General features: G+C 47.8%; 1 protein-coding gene and 1 long non-coding RNA gene across 5 annotated transcripts in view; one reads left to right on the forward strand and one right to left on the reverse strand.

Moving 5' to 3' along the window:
• The first annotated feature begins 2,346 nt into the window (after positions 1-2,346).
• The window catches only part of ANKRD24 (ankyrin repeat domain 24), a 49,387-nt gene continuing 32,929 nt past the window's right edge, over positions 2,347-18,804 (forward strand). For 3 of the 4 annotated variants that reach the window (XM_077332214.1, XM_077332210.1, XM_077332212.1), the window contains exons 1-5: positions 6,657-6,843; positions 12,140-12,270; positions 14,861-14,949; positions 15,328-15,392; positions 16,724-16,781. In XM_077332214.1, the coding sequence (XP_077188329.1) occupies positions 6,775-6,843; positions 12,140-12,270; positions 14,861-14,949; positions 15,328-15,392; positions 16,724-16,781 (412 nt within the window). In that variant the 5' untranslated portion in view covers positions 6,657-6,774. Of the gene's footprint in view, positions 2,481-4,648; positions 4,707-6,656; positions 6,844-12,139; positions 12,271-14,860; positions 14,950-15,327; positions 15,393-16,723; positions 16,782-18,804 lie in introns of those variants that run through there. The other variant, XM_077332213.1, reaches the window with a different exon arrangement.
• LOC143835076 (uncharacterized) lies at positions 12,165-18,642 on the reverse strand. Its single transcript, XR_013229984.1, has 3 exons — positions 18,486-18,642; positions 14,031-14,215; positions 12,165-12,305 (listed from the first exon to the last, which is right to left on the reverse strand). It is a non-coding gene; the product is annotated as an uncharacterized LOC143835076 (long non-coding RNA).

An 18,804-nucleotide genomic window follows, 5' to 3' on the forward strand; every position in this document is an offset into this window, starting at 1 on the left:
TTGGTCAATATCATGCTCGCATTGATCCTACTTCAGACCTCAAGAATGGTCCTCTGCAGGATCGTTATTGGAACCACAAACATAACACAGAGAATTTAGGACAGACTACAATAATATGGGGAAGAAGGTCTGGGACCTTACACCCATGAAGACACAACCTCTCTGCTATAGGGATAAGGTTCAACCTCCCTAAGAAAACATTAGGAAAGTTTAGCCGAGCAAGCATAATAGTTTTCCTTTCCAAATAGGATTCTATGATGACAAGACGGGGGGGGGGGGATAGCTTTGTGAAGTAGCCCATGAGCCATCAACTCAACTGGATGGAGTTGACAAGAACAGAATCGTTCAGCATAGGGAGTGTTGCAGCACCTAAGCCAGCCCTTCTCAACCTTTTTACTGTTGAGCAAAGCCTGAAACATTCTCCAGGCTTCAAGAACCCCCAGAAGCGGTGTGGTCATGCAGAATATGGTTGGGAAGCAGAGCTGTGGGCATGCCTGCCCTGGGCCTTTCCCCTTCCCACCCTATCATTGGCCATTTTGGGAGGAGAAGGTGGGTCAACATGACCATATATGGTCATTTTGTTGTCGTTGTTAGTTGCGAAGTCGTGTGTGACCCTTCACAATCCCATGGACAATGATCCTCCAGGCCTTCCTGTCCTCTACCATTCCCCGGAGTCCATATTGGACACCTTCCAACCGGAGGGGCTCATCTTCCGGCGTCATATCGTTTTGCCTTTTTGTACTGTCCATATTTTCATGGCAAAGATACTGGAGTGGCTTGCTATTTCCTTCTCCAGTGGATAACCTTTTGTCAGAGCTCTCTGCTATGACCTGTCCGTCTTGGGTGGCCCTGCACGGTATAGCTCATAGCTTCACTGAGCTACGCAAGCTCCTTTGCCACGACAAGGCAGTGATCCTTGAAGGGGATATATGGTCATATCACCCAATAAATATTTAACACATTAAAAAAATATATAAGAAAATAATTAACTCCCACCCATTCAGGAAATCCTTCCGGGGTCATCAAGAAACCCCAAGATTTAATGTTGAAATGTCATTATGGTAAATGTTATGACAAACTGGGTTCCTTTTATCATATGTGGTGGAATTGTAAGAAGGTCAAGAGATTTTGAAACCCTGGTTTCATGAAACCCTGGTTGAGAAAGCCTGGCCTAAGCGTTGGATGAATAAATGTATGAAAATATGAAGGAAGGGACCTGTAGACAGGAGAAATGTCCTAAATTAACGGTGGACATGCTCTTCGAGCCCCACCCACCAGAGCCTGAAAGTGGATGCTCCAGATGTACTGTTTAGTATATCGATATATCAAAGGGAGCTAGCATTGTAGTTTCCTCCTTGGAAAAATTCCAGGGTGATCATATTACGGCATGCTGGAGCAGTGAAATGCGGGCTATCTTTATGCTATTGGAAATAGCATTTATTGATTTCTTAAAGATTATTTTCTTTTGTCCTCAATCTAGGACCTAGGGATGCCAAACTCCAGGAGGATCCTCCAGGATAACAGCTCATCTCCAGACTACAGAGATCAGTTTCCCTGGAGAAAATGCCTGCTTCAGAGTGTAGACTCTATGACATTATACCCCGTCAAAGTCTTTGTCTTCCCCAAGCTTCATCCTCAAATCGCCAGGAGTTTCCCCAACTGGTTCATCAAGGTACATCTGATCTACTCTGGCAGCAGCTCTCCAGAGCCTGAAATCTTAACACGTTACTTACTGCCCGATCCTTGTAACTGAAGATCCTAGGAATCGAACCTAGGACTTTTCTCCTGTGAAGCAGTTGTTTTGCCATTGAGCCCCACTGGGAGAAATGTGGGCTTATAATGTAAAAATAAATCAGTAACTGTTGACTAGGATCCAGCAGGACTCTTCTGGCAGTATATTTCTCCACATTATTATAATAATTGTTGTGAAGTGCGATGTCTGCTCAGGTGAGCCTGAAAACATCTAATATCTTGGAATAACCCATTAAAACCTGTGCTCTGGTGAGATGTTCTTTCTTGGGGAGAAGCCCCGTGCCGTTCAAGAGCTCCCATCCTGACTTTGAAACCACTAGCTCAGCCAAACGAAAAGGAGACGTATATATTTGATAACAGAGCGTTTCTTCTGACGTGAAATGGAGGAAGCTAATAAGAGTCTTTGCGCAGTGTAAGGTTACCTGCAAAAGGTGGTAACTTAATTCCCGGGACTGAAACGGTCCTCCCTCTGCGATTGGTTCCTCATTGGAGGGGATATCAGCCAGGAGGTGATGAGACACCCGTGATACGCTGAAATTGCTCTCAACCCCAGCTCCGGTAAGGAGATACTTTTGAACATACTCTGTCTTAGCTCTTTGTTGAATGAGGAGCTCCCTGTTGGTAATGGTGAGAGGTAGAGATCCAGGGCTTATCCAGAACTTAGCCTGGAGGGGAAAATAAAGCCATAAAGAGTTGATGTAACCAGCTGTCCCCAGAGAACTTCTGAAGTAAGTATTGTAATTTTTCACTTTGGGAACAATGGGGGATTTTTCTTCTTCCAGCAGGATATCCAGGCACATTTCAGAGGGTTTGTCTGCAAAGAAGGGAAGGGCATCCATGGGGTGGCGAGTTCCCTAGGCTAACAAACCATAAAGAAGTTTTCCAAAAGCAGAGGTGAGTTTCCATAGATAAACAAACCGAATTGCACAAACTAGGCAGGTTGAGTGAGAGAGGAAAAGATGCACTCCGGTGCATCGTTGGTCTCCAGACAAGGTTGCGGCGATGGCTTCTAATTGGGCCACATGGGATGGAGAAGACGTGGCTGGTGATCTCTGGAGGTTAGAGAGCAGGAAGATGAGAGGCTGCAGACTTTCTGCTTTATGTCCCAACTTAGGTGGTTTGGGGCCATAGAGCTCAGGGGAACCACCAAAGCTACCACTTCCTTGTAAAGTGGAGGAAGGAAGGTTCCAAAACTGAAATTGCAGGTGCATTGCAAGGCTTTCTGGAGAGTAGACCAATGGAGGAAAAAAACACAGCTCAGTAAATCTTGCAGTTAACAGAAGAGTGACCTATGTTCCTACTAGAGCAGGGATTCCCAACCAGGGGTCCAGCGTCCACAGGAGCTGTGAAGGGGGTCCATGGGAGCTCTGAATTCTGCTCGTCTTTCCAGCCTACACGAGGCAGAGCAATGGGAGGGAGGTGGGGGAAGGGAGTAATAAGATGATAGTGATGTCACTTCTGGGAGCTTTGAAGTCTGAACAATTATTTCAGGGACTCCATGGTAAAAAGGTTGAAAAAGGCTGTGCTAGAGGTTAACATGAAACACAAAGAGAAGTTCTTGCCTTTAATAATCTGTATCATCATCATCATATAAATCAAATGGGAAGGGGGTGGTGGGAGGAGTTGGGACTCATTGCCTAACTGCCAATCAGGTAGGCTGTGCTGTCCCTGATTGGCCGTACATCCAATGAATGGCCAATCAGGGAGGATGTCCCACATCCCCCTCTGCATCCCCCTCCGCGTAGACGTGCCAGCCCTGGTAAGCTAGGCAGCCAATGGGAGTTGGGCTGGAGGGGGTAGAGCCTGGGACTGTAGGCCCGATGGGGGGAGGAAGAGGGAGGGAGCCACCGCCAGTGCTCACCCCTGCCCTGAGCAGCCCTGGTCATAACCTTGCCAGGCCTCAGTGGGGCTGCCAGGGGTGAGGGAGAGAGCCAGTCTCTGCCAGAGCTCCTGCCGCCCTGAGCAGCTCCAGCTGCAGCCTTGCCAGGTCTTGGAAGGGCTGTGCGGGGGGAGAGAGGAAGGGAGTCCCCAACAGTTCTTCCCCCCCTGCCACCCTGAAAAGGCCCACTGTGACCTCTCCAGACCTCAGTGGGCCTGCCCGGGACTGGGGGAGGGGGTGAGGGAAGGCTAGCACCTGTTGTATTTTTGATTACAACGGGCTTTTCTGCTAGTCTCGAATAATAATCAGAACAAGGCTAGAATCCTAGTTAATGTCTAGTTTCGTTGTGATACACCCAAAAGCAAACGAAACCAATAGGCAAAACGTGATATCTTCTTGAGACTTATTAAATGCAGTCCTAAATAATTATTTAAATAATTTTGCAACTAGAACGGGGTCCCAGGTATTCAGTCCCGCTTTCTGTTACTTCTTTAGTGGTTGCAATTTAATAAATCTCAAGAAGATACCACTTTTTGCCTATGGGTTTTGTTTGCTTTTGGGTGTATTTCTACGAGAAAACAACAGTGTTTCTTTATATGGACTAGTTTCGTTGTGAGGCTTCCTCAGTTTTGTAATATTAACTGCATGTGGCCAAAACACTTAAACAGAACATAAGGTCTCTTGGGAACAGAATAGGTTTTGGGGAGGGGAGAGTACAATGTCATAGAGGGCATCCTAAAGCAGCTATTTTCTCCAGGGGAACTGACCTCTGTCAACTGGAGATCTCCAGACCCTGCCTGGAGGCTTGCATCCCTACGAGGTAATTGGGATGCCGGTCTCCATGTGGGACCTGTGGACCTCCACAGAATCACAGTCCATCCCCACACTACAGGGATCAGTTCTTTGGAGAAAAGGGATGCTTTGTAGGGAGGAGCCTTTTTGGTGCTGGCCCCAACCTGGTGGGACCTGGTGTAGATGGGAGGCACTGAAATGTCTGCCTTTCCTTTTCCTTTGCAGAGTTTACGAGGCCAAAGTGGAAATGAAGAGCCTAAGAGCTCGGTTTAAGAAGTCGGACGTGAGTAAAAGCTGGTTTGGTGCTCCTGGGGGCATTGCAGAGTGTTAGAACAAAGGCTGCGATTCAACCAACTATTGTCTGCATTGAACCAAAGCCAATCATGTTGAAGGCAGATCAGTAGACTGACTGCATGGGCTCCCTTCAAAAGTTCAAGAGAGTCAGCTCGGGGTCATGGTTAAGAGTGGAGGTCTCCAGCCTGGAGAACCAGATTTGATTCCTCACTCTTCCACATGCAGCCAGCTGGATGACCTTGGGTCTTTCACAGTTCTCTCTGAGCTCTCTCCGCCCCACCTACTTCACAGAGTGTTTGTTGTGAGGAGAGGAAAGGTGTGCAATTGTAAGCTTCTTTGAGACTCTTGAGGCCTGGTGGGTGAACTTGGGCCTGTTACAGTTTTCTCAGAGCTCTCTCAGCCTCACCTATCTCACAGGGTGTCTGTTGTGAAAAGTGGGGTGCAAATAAGTTTCTTCTTCTTCTTCTTCTTCTTCTTCTTCTTCTTCTTCTTCTTCTTCTTCTTCTTCTTCTTCTTCTTCTTCTTCTTCTTCTTCTTCTTCATTGATTCCATTTAGGGACACTCCTGAAGTTCTCCCATTCAAAATTTCCTGCTGGATTCTGGAGTTCCAAATTATTTTCCCTTAAAGCTGAAGCCAGCGCATTAAAAATCCCCCCCCTTTTTTTTAAATGTCTAAATTCTGTACATGGCATCGAATTGAGCAAAATATGCCACTAGTTCCTTCCATTTGTTTACTGCATTATGCCTCTCTAGCCCAAAAATTAAACACTGCCCCCTCCTCAAAAAGCAATCTGGATGGGATGTCACACACAGTTGCATCAAGATCCTTTTTGTGAGGGGTGCAAAAGCACAGCCAGGAAATGCCCCCAAAGAAGACTGATTCAAGTGGGTTGCTGTGTTGGTCTGAAGGAGCAGAACAAAGTTCGAGTCCTGGGGCACCTTAAAGACCGACAAAGCTTTATTCAAGGTGTCAGCTTCCGTGTTTTTGCATGACACCTTTAAGATTAACAAAGTTTTATTCAAGGTTTAAGTCCGAAGGCACCTTTAAGAATAACGATGAACCCTTTCCTGCAATGAAGATTAAAATTATTAGCAAAGGTCAACCTGCTGGCTTCAGGTGCCTTAAATGCGCAGGATCAGGGTCTGGAGGAAAGTTGGCAGCTTTGATAAGAGGCATTCCTAGACTTTTAATGGGAAGAGGAGGATAAGTGCAATTTTTTGTATACCCTGCTTTTCATTACCGGAAAGAGTCCCAAAGCAGCTTACAAACACCTTACTCTCCCCATAACAGGTACCCTGTGATGTAGGTGGGGACGAGAGAGCTATAAGAGAACTGTTCTTCAAGATAAGCTCTGAGAGAACTGGGACTAGCCCAAGGTCACCCGAGCCAGGTGCATGTGGGGAGTGGGGAATCCAACCCGGCTCTCCTGATCGGAGGCCGTCACTCTTTATTCACTACACCACGCTGGCTGGAGGACTTTATGCCAAAAGTCTTGCTTGCCAATTATTATTAAATAGGAACGCGATCATATTTTCGGTTGTAGCTGTGCACCTTGCCAAATGCCCTTCCCCACGAGCTCTGCCTGCCAGGCCCTTAGATCACCTGTCTGACACTGTGAGCCAAGAGCAAACGGGGAGAGCCTGCTGCTATTCCAATGGCCCTGGGCTCGCAGACCTCAGCCTGAACCCCGGCTTGGGCCCGGAAGAGAAGGCTACCAGACCATGTGCAGAGTAACAGCACACCCGTGGCAATGGGAGATCGAGGAGGCATGATTCTGAGCAGAGCCCCACTACCTATCTTCTTTCCCCCCCAAAAGAAAAGAAGCAGGAGGGAGAATGATGAACCCCTCCCCATTTTCTCTCCTGGGGAGAGCGAGCAGTAGGCATCCCCCTAGTTCTCCTTCCAGCCACTAGAGGGAACCCTTCTGTCTTTGGCGGGGCCGCTGCGAGTCGCCTGCTGCAGCCTGCCTTCATCCCCAGCATCAGGACCAGAAAGCTCCATCCTTTATCCTTCTCCAGCGTCGCCAGGCCAGGTGTGGGGCCGGTCAGTTGCATGGATGGCTGCACGGTATCTCCTGGGAGGAACCATGAAGCAGATTTGCTTCTGTGCTGCCTCGTCCTTTGCAGTAAGTCTCTCTCCGTCTCCCTCAGATTTCCATACCGGGCGCCCTCCCCTCCGGTATAGCTCCTTTCCCGCCTGCTCCTCCTCTTCTCCTCCCCTGTGGAATTCCACCAAGCCCTCCTTCTTCACCCTCACCCTCACCTTCTCCTCCTTTCTTTGGGCTCCAGAACATGCTGTTCAGCTCACCGGATCTGAAAGCCCCTCTTCCCCAATTGTCTCCTAGGTTAGGGGGCTGGCTAGTGGTGGGAGGCAGGCAATGGGAGGGATGCACTTGGTATGTGCTCAGAGGCACCCTTGGTCAATTGCAAGCACCTGGACAGGAAAAGCAAACCAAGTGCAGGATTGGGAGAGAAATAAACCCCTGCATTTTGGAAAAGAACACCCTGTCCTTTCAAAAGGTGATATTTTATGTTTCTGAAAAGCCCAAGGTGGAATATAGGGGTCCCCCCCCCCAAATTTTATTTTCGCAACAACCCTGGCAGGGAGGTAAGGCTGGGAGAAAGTGCCTCGTCCACAGTAATCCAATGAGCTCCCATCGTTCAAAGGGGACTTTAACATTGTGTCGTCCTGTTTCTAGCCTAGCGTCTTCCCCATGAAACTTCTCCTCCTTCCCATTCCCTTCTCTGGGTCTCTTCCACCCCTCACAGACCCCTCGGAGCCTTTGCAGACCTTGCCTCCTTCCTCTGGAATGCCCCAGTCAAAATACAAATAATTTCATAGTGGCTAGGGTTTGATTCTCTCTTCTCTCATAGTACTTAGGGAGATGAAGCAGGATTTGACCTGCCTCTGACCACAATCTCTTGTACATTTCCCTTCCTTTAGAGGCTCAGGAGAATGCAGGCAAGGGAGGGCGGGATAAACTGGATAGCCTCACGACATCCCTCCGAGGTCGGCCAATTGGAGAGAGGAAAGAGTTGCGTGCGGGGATCATAACGAACCATAGAACCATAGAGTTGGAAGGGATCTCCAGGATCATCTAGTCCAACCCCCTGCAGAATGCAGGACATTCACAACCAGCTGCCCACCACAGTAACCCCCCAATGGCGGTGAACATTTTCAGATGAATGATTCTTGAGTCTAATTGTTCAGTTACCAAACACACACACACTCACAATTCTTGAATATTGCTGTATTGAGAGATTATTATTATTCCCCAGTAGCCTTAGACTCCCCTACCCTACCCTGAATAATAAACCTGATCTACCCGGCAGGGGTTAAAACAGAAAAATATAGTGATATTGAATGTCTAAATAATTCCAGGTTGTTACGGTTGATTATGGGCTGGACTCTTCCCCTGGCTATCGCACTGTGCCTCCCCCCACCCAACCCAAAATTTCACCTTTTGGGATAGAAGACATTAGGAGGAGAGGGAGTCCTGAGTCCTGGGGGACCCAGTTATTGTGCCCCTCCCCACCTTGACCCGGTAGATTGCATCTGTGCTGTATTCTCTTGTTTGGCCTAGATTTTAAAACCCAGATAAGGAGATTTAAGGACCTGGCCTGCTTTCATGTCAGAGCTGTGTAGCTAAGGGACAAGCTGAGAACCAATGTGGGCCAGCCTCCACCCCCCAAAGCAGCTGCTGCCATAAACTGACAGGTGTAGCTGGTGTAGAGGGGCTACCTCTGCAAAGAGACCAGGTTTGCAGGCTCCATTCCTCTTCAAGATTAAAGTTTTCTTATCTGCAGTCATGTACTTTAAAAGACAAGGACGGTCAATATTTGTCCCATGAAAAATCTAACATGGGAATTCAAGAGAAATCTTGCAGTACTGAGGGGAAATCTGCGTGGTATGGGATCAGATTTTGAGTAACATCCGGATGGTGAAATAATATTTGAATGGTTGGTCCTCCGGCACCCAAAAGATGCTGTTCCTTTTAGAAAATCCTCTCAAGGTGACCTGCCCTGGCCTCTTGTGCAGTTCTTGTGATCTTCTGCTGATCTTTGCTCTGGGATATCCAGCCTCGACTGGCTTGACTTGCTGTGTAAGGCTTTTCCGAATCTGGATTGAGAACAATCCTTTTTAGCAACTGCCCATATCATGTCTGCAACCAGCCTCCTCTTTTAAAGAAAGAGGTTTTATTGTAAGGAAGAGACTTGCCTCTGAGCGTGTACAGAGTGACTGTGACTGCAACCCATACAGTAGGAAAGAAGGAGGCAGGCTGCCTTCCAGGGTAGATGGCCAGGCTCAAGATGTCTTGCTGTAGTAGTTAAGAGTGGCGGGTTCTAAGCTGGAAGTGGGTTTGATTCCCTGCTCTTCCACATGCAGCCAGCTGGGTGATCTTGGATTAGTCACAGTTCCCACAGAGCATTCTCAGCCTCACCTATCTCACAGGGTATCTGTTGCGGAGAGAGGAATGGTGTGTGTGACTTGAAGCCATTTTGAGATTCATGAGGCTTGCTGGGTGACCTTGGGCCAAACAGAGTTCTCTCAGAGCTCTCTCAGCCCCACCTGCCTTACAGGGTGTCTGTTGTGGGAAGAGAAAGGGAAGGCGATTTAAAGCTGCTTGGAGACTCATGAGACTGGCGGGTGACCTTGGGACAGTCACGGTTCTCTTAATGCTCTCTCAGCTTCACCTACTTCACAGGGTGTCTGTTGTGGGGAGAGGAAGGGAAGGTGATTGTAAGCCGCTTTGAGACTCTCTCAGGTAGGAAAAAGCAGGATAAAAACACACACACACAAAAGCCAACATCTCTTCTTTTATTTGAATGAGGGAAGCCTGTAATCAGCCATGCCTTACAATGGTCCCTCCTGCTTTCTGAAAAATTTGGCTGGTGCCAAAGGAAATACTGGGGGGCACCGTGTTGGGGAACCCTCGTCCAAAGTCTCAGCAGCCTCATCCTTCTCTCCCCTGTCAATCAACTGGACATAGAGGGGGGGGGAAATGAGTCCCAACTACCAGCTAGGATTCCCCACACACACACTGGACATCTGGCAATCCTGGGCCCATTCCACACACATAGGATAATGCACTTTCAATGTGCTTTGGCAGCTGGATTTTCCTGTGCGGAACAGGAAAATCTGCTTCTAAAGTGCATTGGAAGTACATTATCTAACGTGTGTGGAATGGGTTCTTGAATTTCCTGTGTGGAACAGGACAATTTACTTCTAAAGTGCACTGAAAGTGCATTATCTAACGTGTGTGGAATGGGTTCTTGAATTTCCTGTGTGGAACAGGAAAATCTGCTTCTAAAGTGCATTGGAAGTGCATTATCTAACGTGTGTGTAATGGTTCCTTGAATTTCCTGTGTGGAACAGGAAAATCTACTTCTAAAGTGCATTGAAAGTGCATTATCTAACGTGTGTGGAATGGGTCCTTGAATTTCCTGTGTGGAACAGGAAAATCTACTTCTAAAGTGCACTGAAAGTGCATTATCCTATGGGTGCGGAATAGGATCACAACAGTAAAATAGTCTTTACAAGTTCCATCAAATAAACTTGTTCTCTTGGATTCCCCCTTCTGCAAGCATCTTGTGTTAGGGGAAACTCAACCCCAAATGGATCTGAAGACTATAACTCTCTCTTAAAATATCTGAAAAAGGGGATACCTGCAGAGCCCAAGGACCCTGTTTATGTGGCTTCAGCTGTTTTCCCGCAAAGGCTACTGGGATCAACCTCGATTTGATGCGTAAGAACCTCTTGGTCCGTGGCCACATGTACAAAAGCCAAACAGGCGAGTGTGCTCAGTGTTCCAGCTGAACAGAAGGGAGTATCGGCACAAACCCAGGAAGAGATTATCGGTAATCTGACAGCGAGAGGGAACCGGCAAGGTTGCTTGAGGTCCCGCACATTTCCGGGCAGGTGGTTAGAGCATGGTCGGTGGCTACTGAAGGGAAACAGCATGTGGAAAATCAGTGCTCTCCTCACCCCCAATCATGCTGATGGTAGAGTGACCCACTCTGGTTTGGGATATTTTTTGAGATTTTGAGTAGAATCTAAAGAGTTTGGAGAAGTAATGCTATACTATTACCTTCAGAATCATCTATTTTCTCCAGGGGAATGGACGTGTGTCATTTGGACACGTAGAAGACCTGTTTATTTGTACCCTGCTTTTTACTTCCCAAAGGCGCCTCAAAGTGGCTTACAAACACCTTTCCTTTCCTCTCCCCACAACAGGAACACTGTGAGGTAAATGAGGCGGAGAGAGCTCTGAGAGAACTGTGACTGGCTCAAGGTCACTCAGCTGGCGGCACGTGGAGGAGGAGTGGGGAATCAAATCCAGTTCTCTAGTTTAGAGGCTGCTGCTCTTAATCACACCACCACGGTGGTTCTCAGAGAAGCCTATAGGGAGAGCTGTCCCTGTGGTCCATTTCTTGACCCATAAATATTATAACCCAGCCTCCCTCTAATTTTACTATCTGCTCAAAGCTGAGTCAGATGTGCAGAAGAAATAGGCCTGCCAACCTTCTGTTGGTCCCAGAGATCTCACAGAATTACACCTGATCCTCAGACTAGAGAAACCAGTTCTCCTGGGGAAAAATGGCTGCTTTGGAGGGTGGACTCTAGGGCCTTGTACCCCACTGAGGTTCCTGCCCTCCCCACGCTCCAATCCCAAATATCCAAGAATTTGCTGAGCTGGAGTTGGCAGCCCAAAGAAATGCCCATCCTTCTTGACTTGGGCCCCTGCAGCTGGGACGAAATGCCTGTTTGAGCTTTTCTTTGCATGTGTGGAAAGTGGTCAGAAGAAAGCCCCAAACAGAGACATTGATTTTCATTTAGCTGAGAATCGAACTCATTCCCAAGGGATTCCAGTTGAGCCCTCTCCTTGGCAGGCTAAGGTTTCGCCTGCGGGGATTTAGGGGAGAAACCAAATGCACGCAAGGGGCTTGTCCAGGCAGGGCTATACCGTATGATATTTTCAACAAACAGCCCAAAGGTGAGATCCTGCAAAGTACACGGTACAAGTGCCGCCGTGTGCCATTCTACATGTGAGGTAGGTGAGGCTGAGAGAGCTCTGAAAGAACTGACAAGCTCAAGGTCACCCAGTAGCCCTCATGTGTCTCGAAGCAACTTACAAACTCCTTCCCTTCCTTTCACCACGCCAGGCATTCTGTGAAGTAGGTGAGGCTGAGAGAGCTCTGACAGAACTGCTCTGTGAGAACAGCTCTGAGAGAACTTTGACTGGTCCAAGGTGACCCAGCTGGCTGCATATGGACGAGTGGGGAATCAAACCCGGCTGTCCAGATTAGAGGCTGCCACTCTTAACTACCACACCAAGCTGGCTCTCAGAATTCAAGTCAGAGCTCTCTTCGCATCGGATTCTTTCACCTGAAAAGGAAGTTATTCTTCTGGTTGGTTTTCAGAGTCAAGACTGGAGCAAGAACGACGAGAAGCTCCTGCAGGCGGTGGAGTACAATGATGCAGAGAGAGTCGCTTCGCTCCTTCTCCGGAAGGGCCTCGTGCCTACCAAGCTGGACTCAGAAGGGAAATCCGCGTAAGCCCCTCGACATTGATTTGCAAGATTCACAGCTAGAGGAAATAGAAAGAGGGGCGAGAAAGTAGTCTCTTGAGAGGTTTATAAATAGGACTGGCTGCTCTGGGTTGGGAAATACCTGGAGATTTGTGGGAGTGAAATGTGGGGAGGGAGGGCTTTGAAAAGGGGAGAGAGTGGAGTATGATGCTATGGAATCTACCCTCCAAAGCAGCCATTTTCTAAAGGGGAACTAATGTCTTTAGTCTGGAGAGGAGCTCTCATTCCAAGGGATCTCCATGTCATACCTAGGGTTGCCAGCTCTGGGTTGGGAAATACCTGGGCCCATTCCGCACAAGAATCAATGTGGCCAATTGTTTACACTAAGCAATTCCGGAATTTAAAATAGTGGAATCCGGTGTTATGCATACCTGCCTTTGTAGTTGAATTCAGTAGCATTGCAATCATTTCCCACAGGTTTCCGGTCTCGCCAAAAATCGCTATCCTGGAAGTGATTTTTTCTGTGCTTTGTCCCGCCCCTGGCCGTCACTCAAACGAACAGCCAATAGGCGGCCGTTATCATGCTCCCGAAAAGCCCCTTTCCCTTTAAGACAGGTTTAAAAAAAAACATACACGTTGCAACGAATCTGCGTTGATTCGTTGCAATGGTGTATGAGCTGGCGATTCATCGTTGCCACGCTCCCTCGAGTGAAAAAAAAATCCCCCCCCCATGCACGGGCGTGATTTTCGGCCGAAAATAAAGGGAACTTGCAAACGGGGCTGTGTTGTGCTTGGTGACTTAAAGCAGCTCTGTGGAGGGACTGCAGCCGGAGAAGCCTCACTGGGTGAATGAAGGCTCACCGGTTCATTGCTCTCTGCTTGCTCCAAGAAAAAGAAATGGCGATCGCTTCGCCGGAAGATCAGAGGAGAGAGCCAGGGGGAGGGACTTTGCTGAAACCGCAACAATGGGAACGCACAGGTCTTTTTCGGAACTGTTGCAGATTGATTGCAAGAGTGTAGCGCTTTTCGGAGGGTAAATCCACTTTTTGGGATTTCCCTTTAAGCACTACAACAAAGCACTTTTTGCTGAACGTTTTCAGGAGTGTGGCAGACGTCATGCATAACTGCAAATTAGTAGCGTTTACAATTTGCCACGCTCCTGCTACATTAAACCTGTGCAGAATGGGCCCTGGAGACTTTGGGGGTGGAGCCAGCAGTGGGTGGGATTTAGGATGGGGGAATTTCAAAGCAGCTGTTTTGTCCAGGAGAACTGATCTCTGGAAATGAACTAAAAATTCCAGGGGATCTCGAAGTCCCACCTGGAGTCTGGCAACCCTGCTTCCACAAGCCACCTCACAAAGAGAGCTGCAGAATTGTGGAGGGGGAACGCTGAAGCAGGGGGAAATTGCACAATTTTTCTTCCCGTCGTGAATTTCTCATGTATAAACCATGTTGCAAAACCCATGTTTCTCATGAGGGAAGCCTGCTGCAAGAAGAGTAAGGATCGTGTGAAAGTAAAGGATGACTGGTAAGTTTGAGAAGAAGATGGCCACACCTCCCTGCCAGCCGCTCCCCCCAGAGGAGCCTTGACTGGCAAAGGTTTAAATAGTATCATAGAATCATAGAGTTGGAAGGGACCTCCAGGGTCATCTAGTCCAACCCCCTGCACAATGCAGGACACTCACAACTACCTGCCCACCCATGGTGATCCCAATTTCATGCCCAAGTGATCCCTCCAGCAAAAATCTCCAGAATCCAGCCTGGCCTGGAGGAAATTCACCTACCAATCCACAGCAGCATCTGCTGGCCTGAGCAGATAATGTTGACCTTGGTAGGAAAAGGGCTTGACTCAACAGAAAGCTGTTTCGGGGGTTCATTTGCTGATCTTCACCTGCTTCCAGTAGCCATTTTCCCAGCAGGGATCCCCTGATAAACTTCTGCAAGGAGGCAGGATGCCACGAAGCACAGTCTGAAAACGAGTGACATAAAAGACATTTCCTACTTAAACTTAAGCCTTTGTGGTACCTTCTCTGCAAAGAAATTTGGGGGAAGGGGGGTTCAGAAGTATGGGGGGAAAGAGACGACTAAACGTGGCCCATGAGCAAGATTTATAAAAATTATGCAGGGCGGCATGAAAAGAGGGAGAATTTCCCCTCCCTATGATGCTAGAATGGGGGAATGATGTTGACAGGCGGCAGATTCAGGAAGGGTTGCCGGCTGTCAGGTGGGTTCCCCAAACAAAATGAAAAAAAGCTGTCCCCTCTGAGTCTTTTAATCAATCGAAACGCAGACCAGTAAACAAAAGTTTTTGTTCTTCAGGCAACAGAGATCAGTTCCCCTGGAGAAAATGGCCACTTAGAAGGGGGACTGTATAGCATAATACCCCGTTGAAGTCATTCCCCAAACTCTGCCCCCTGCAGGCTCCACCCCCAAAGTCCCCAGGTTTTCCCCAACCCGGAGCTGGCAACCGTAGATTCAGGACCTGTTGAACCAATGCAAGAAAGGCCATACTAGGAGCTTTCTTTTTGGCTGGGAATTTTTCATGTAGAATCCTTTATGGATGTGTTGATCTGGCCCTTGGGCAGTAAGCACAACATGGGTTTTTGTTCTGCAGGTTTCACCTGGCTTCCATGAAAGGCAACGTGGATTGCTTAGAAGTGATGCTGGCCCACGGAGCAGATGCCATGACGACCGACAGCTCAGGTGGGCTTTGTTCAAAAGTTCCTCTTTTCCTTTCTGTCAAGGAAGGAGGACTTGAACTAGTTCTTTTCAGCTCAGGGCCAGAATAGATTTCATTTTTTATTTATTCCTGTATTGGTATCCTGCTATTGTCCCTAACTGGGATCCAAAGTGGCTTAACACCTCATTCTCCCCTCATCCTGTTTATCCTCACAACAACAATCTTGTGAGGTAGGCTGAGAAAGACTAGGATGGGACCAAAGTCACCTGAGGAGTTTTCAGGGCAGAGCTGAGCTTCAAAACCTGTCTGTCCCAAGTTCTAGTCCAGCCCGATGCCCTGCCAGCACCCATCTGGTAGGAATCAAAATCATATGGGGCCTTCTCCTTCTCCCCTTTCCTCAGGCTGCACGGCTTTGCATCTCTCGGCAAAACATGGCCACCCACAGTGCATGAGCAAATTATTGCAGGTAAGCACCTTCTCTTGGGTACATGGGAAATGGAAAGGCTCAGAAAAACAGGGCTCAAAAGGAATTGCATGGCTACAGGCAGTACAGCAGCATCTGGAACTCATGGGGTTAATAGCATAGTGATTAATTTGATACTAGATGGCTGAATTACACAGCTGATTTAAACTGCAGATTTTAATGCTGGATATACAGTGATGTGGGAATGGTAGAGGACAGGAAGGCCTGGAGGATCATTGTCCATGGGGTCGCGATGGGCCGGACACGACTTCGCACCTAACAACAACAACAAATACAGTGATGTAATATTGGATCGAGAGCCTATTGTGGTGCAGGCTGGTAAGGCAGCCAACATGCTGTCTAACATGCTATTGAGGGCATAATAAGGAAACCTAAAATTTAGGAGGATTGCCCAACCACAATGCTTACTTAGCTATATATTTGATATTATTATACGCTGCTTACAAAAGAGCCTCTTGTGGTGCAGAGTGGTGAGGCAGCAGACATGCAGTCTGAAATCTCTGCCCATGAGGCTGGGAGTTCAATCCCAGCAGCCGGCTCAGGGTTGACTCAGCCTTCCATCCTTCCAAGGTCGGTAAAATGAGAACCCAGCTTGCTGGGGGGGAAACGGTAATGACTGGGGAAGGCACTGGCAAACCACCCCGTATTGAGTCTGCCATGAAAACGCTAGAGGGCGTCACCCCAAGGGTCAGACATGACCCGGTGCTTGCACAGGGGATACCTTTACCTTTACCTTTAATATTGGATCGACCACTAGGGGGAGCTCAACACTTATGGGAAAGTTGCGAGAATTGGATTGCTGTGTAACATTAAAATTTTGTTTTTTTAAATTTTTTGTTTTTAAAAACCTTCAATTTTTATTTTTACATTGATGAGACAAAACTGTTGGTTTTTAAAGTTTTGGAATCGTCCTAAAAATAATTGAGATATTGTGATGCAACACTGGAGCATTGTGTTTGTGTGTGGAGTATGGCTCACTAGTGAAGTGAACACCTCGTGCCCAACCTCCTGGATGTTTACAGCTCGACTTCATGTCAGTTAAATTTTGCCAGTCGACACTCACTGCCGTAACAGATTTCCGTTGCATTTTCTGTTGCATATCTTAAGGATTTTCTCTATGACGGCCGCATAAGATGTTTTCACATTAAGAATCAATATTCCCAGGGAAGCAACAAAAATAACAATGCAGAAGAGCCATGCATGGGTATATTCAGAAGTAAGTGCTGCTGTATTCAGTGGTACTTATTCCCAGGCAAGCATACCAAAGGACTGCAGTTAATTGCTCATTTCTAACTCGTCCTGTCTTCACTCAGGCATCCTGCCCCGTCGACCTGGCAGACAGCAATGGACGGACTGCGCTGCATCATGCAGGTGAGCTTGGTCTGCAGCACAGGCTGCTTCCAAAATCCCCCTGTGCCCAATTTGCCCCCAATGTTGGACTTAAAAATTACCTAGGCTTGCTTTGGATGTGTTATGAATCTGCAATTTAAAATTCTTTACTTCCAAATATGGCACAGGGAATGATGCCTGGCGTAGTTTGTCACAGTTCTCAGGCAGCTTGGTGGAGTGGTTAGGAGTCAGGGCTTCCCTGCCTATGCCCCCAAAAGAGCTCTATGCTCCGCCGCTACCATCCGGCGAATGGTCCCTGGCCCAAAGAAGTCCGCCTGGCCTTGACTAGGGCCAGAGCCTTCTGTGTCCTGGCCCCCACCTGGTGGAATGAGCTCCCAGAGGAGATCAGGGCCTTGACAGAGCTTAAACAATTCCACAGGGCCTGCAAAAGGGAGCTCTTCCGCCAGGCATTTGGCTGAGGCCAGGCACAACCAACAACATTGCAGGGCCCTTGCCCCCAGTCTCCCCTAGAAATCCACCAAGACTCCTGGACCTGTTTGTATTACTATTGTTTAATGTTATACTGTTACCTTGTTATCGGTTAATAATCTCTCAGCCTCACCTCCCTCACAGGGAGTCTGTTGTGGGGAGAGGAAAGGGAAGGCGTTTTGAGACTCCTTTGGGTAGAGAAAAGCAGCCCATAAGAACCAACTCTTTTTCTTCAGTAATATCAGAGCTCTCTCAGCCTCACCTCCCTCACAGGGAGTCTGTTGTGGGGAGAGGAAGGGAAGGCGCTTTGAGACTCCTTCGGGTAGAGAAAAGTGGCATATAAGAACCAACGCTTCTTCTTCATGTGTGCCTTCTCCTCCTCCACATGACCAGTATATGTTGATAAATTACTAGCTAAAATCCCCCAAATCAAATCTAGATCAAACCAAGACCAAACTCTCCTTAGAAGCTAACATGATCTAACTGAGGATATTGTCCTTTGGTCCCATTAAGAGAAGACGAGAGTCTCTGGAAAAGACAGTCATGCTAGGAAAAGTTGAAGGCAGCAGGAAAAGAGGAGATGGATTGACTCCATAAAGGAAGCCCTGGCTGTCCTTTTGCAAGACCTGAGCAAGGCTGTCAAGATGTTTTGGCAGATATTGCTTCATCGGGTTGCTGTCAGAACCCCCTTGCCAGCACTTAGTACATGCACAAAAAAATCCATCTTGATGCGTGTGATTTTTGAAAGGTGCTTTATCCACATTCAAGATACATGCACATATGAGCATCAGTAATTCTGTTTTTCCTGATCCACAAATGGACTGTTTTAGAGCCAGCAGGGTGGACAAACTGACTCTCCAGATGTCAGTGGACTACAACTACCACGTGCCCCTGCCAGCACCCGGGGCTCATGGGAGTTGTTGCCCATGGACAGCTGGAGAGCCACAATTTGGCCACCCCTGTTAGTTAAGAGTGGAGGTCTCTAATCTGGAGAATCATGTTCAATTCTCCACTCCTCCACATGCAGCTTGCTGGGTGACCTAGGGCCAGTCCCAGTTCTCTTAGTGCTAGTTCTCACAGAGCAGTTTTTTCAGAGCTCACTTAACCCTACCTACCACACAGGTTGTCTGTTATGGGGAGAGGAAGGGAAAAGAGGTTTGGCTCTTTGGTTCTCCTTTGTGGGATATAAAAATCAGCTTTCTCCTCCTCCTCCTCCTCCTCTTGCACATCGGCAAATCACTACATCATCATACTTACAGCTTCCTCGAGCTTGCTTGTTTGTAGTGTTCCCTCCATGCTCATGCTCACATCAGTACTGGAGGTGAAGGGAAACTACACACAAATGTGTGGAAGGAATTAGAACAGGAAGCATGTGCACATGCTCCAGTCCCAGGGTTACTTTTAGACATTTTCCTAGTCAGACCTGAATTAAGGAGTAGAGGAATGCACCACAGAAAGGAATTGTGGAACAATAAAGGAACTAGGGAAACAGGTTCTGCTGCAGCTTCCATTGGCCATTCCATGTTCCCCTGATGTACTAGTTTTCCCTGTGTAGGGATTTTTGTGCAGGTAGAAA

This window comes from Paroedura picta, chromosome 4 (genome assembly GCF_049243985.1).
Source record: "Paroedura picta isolate Pp20150507F chromosome 4, Ppicta_v3.0, whole genome shotgun sequence".
In the NCBI taxonomy this organism is placed as follows: domain Eukaryota; kingdom Metazoa; phylum Chordata; class Lepidosauria; order Squamata; family Gekkonidae; genus Paroedura; species Paroedura picta.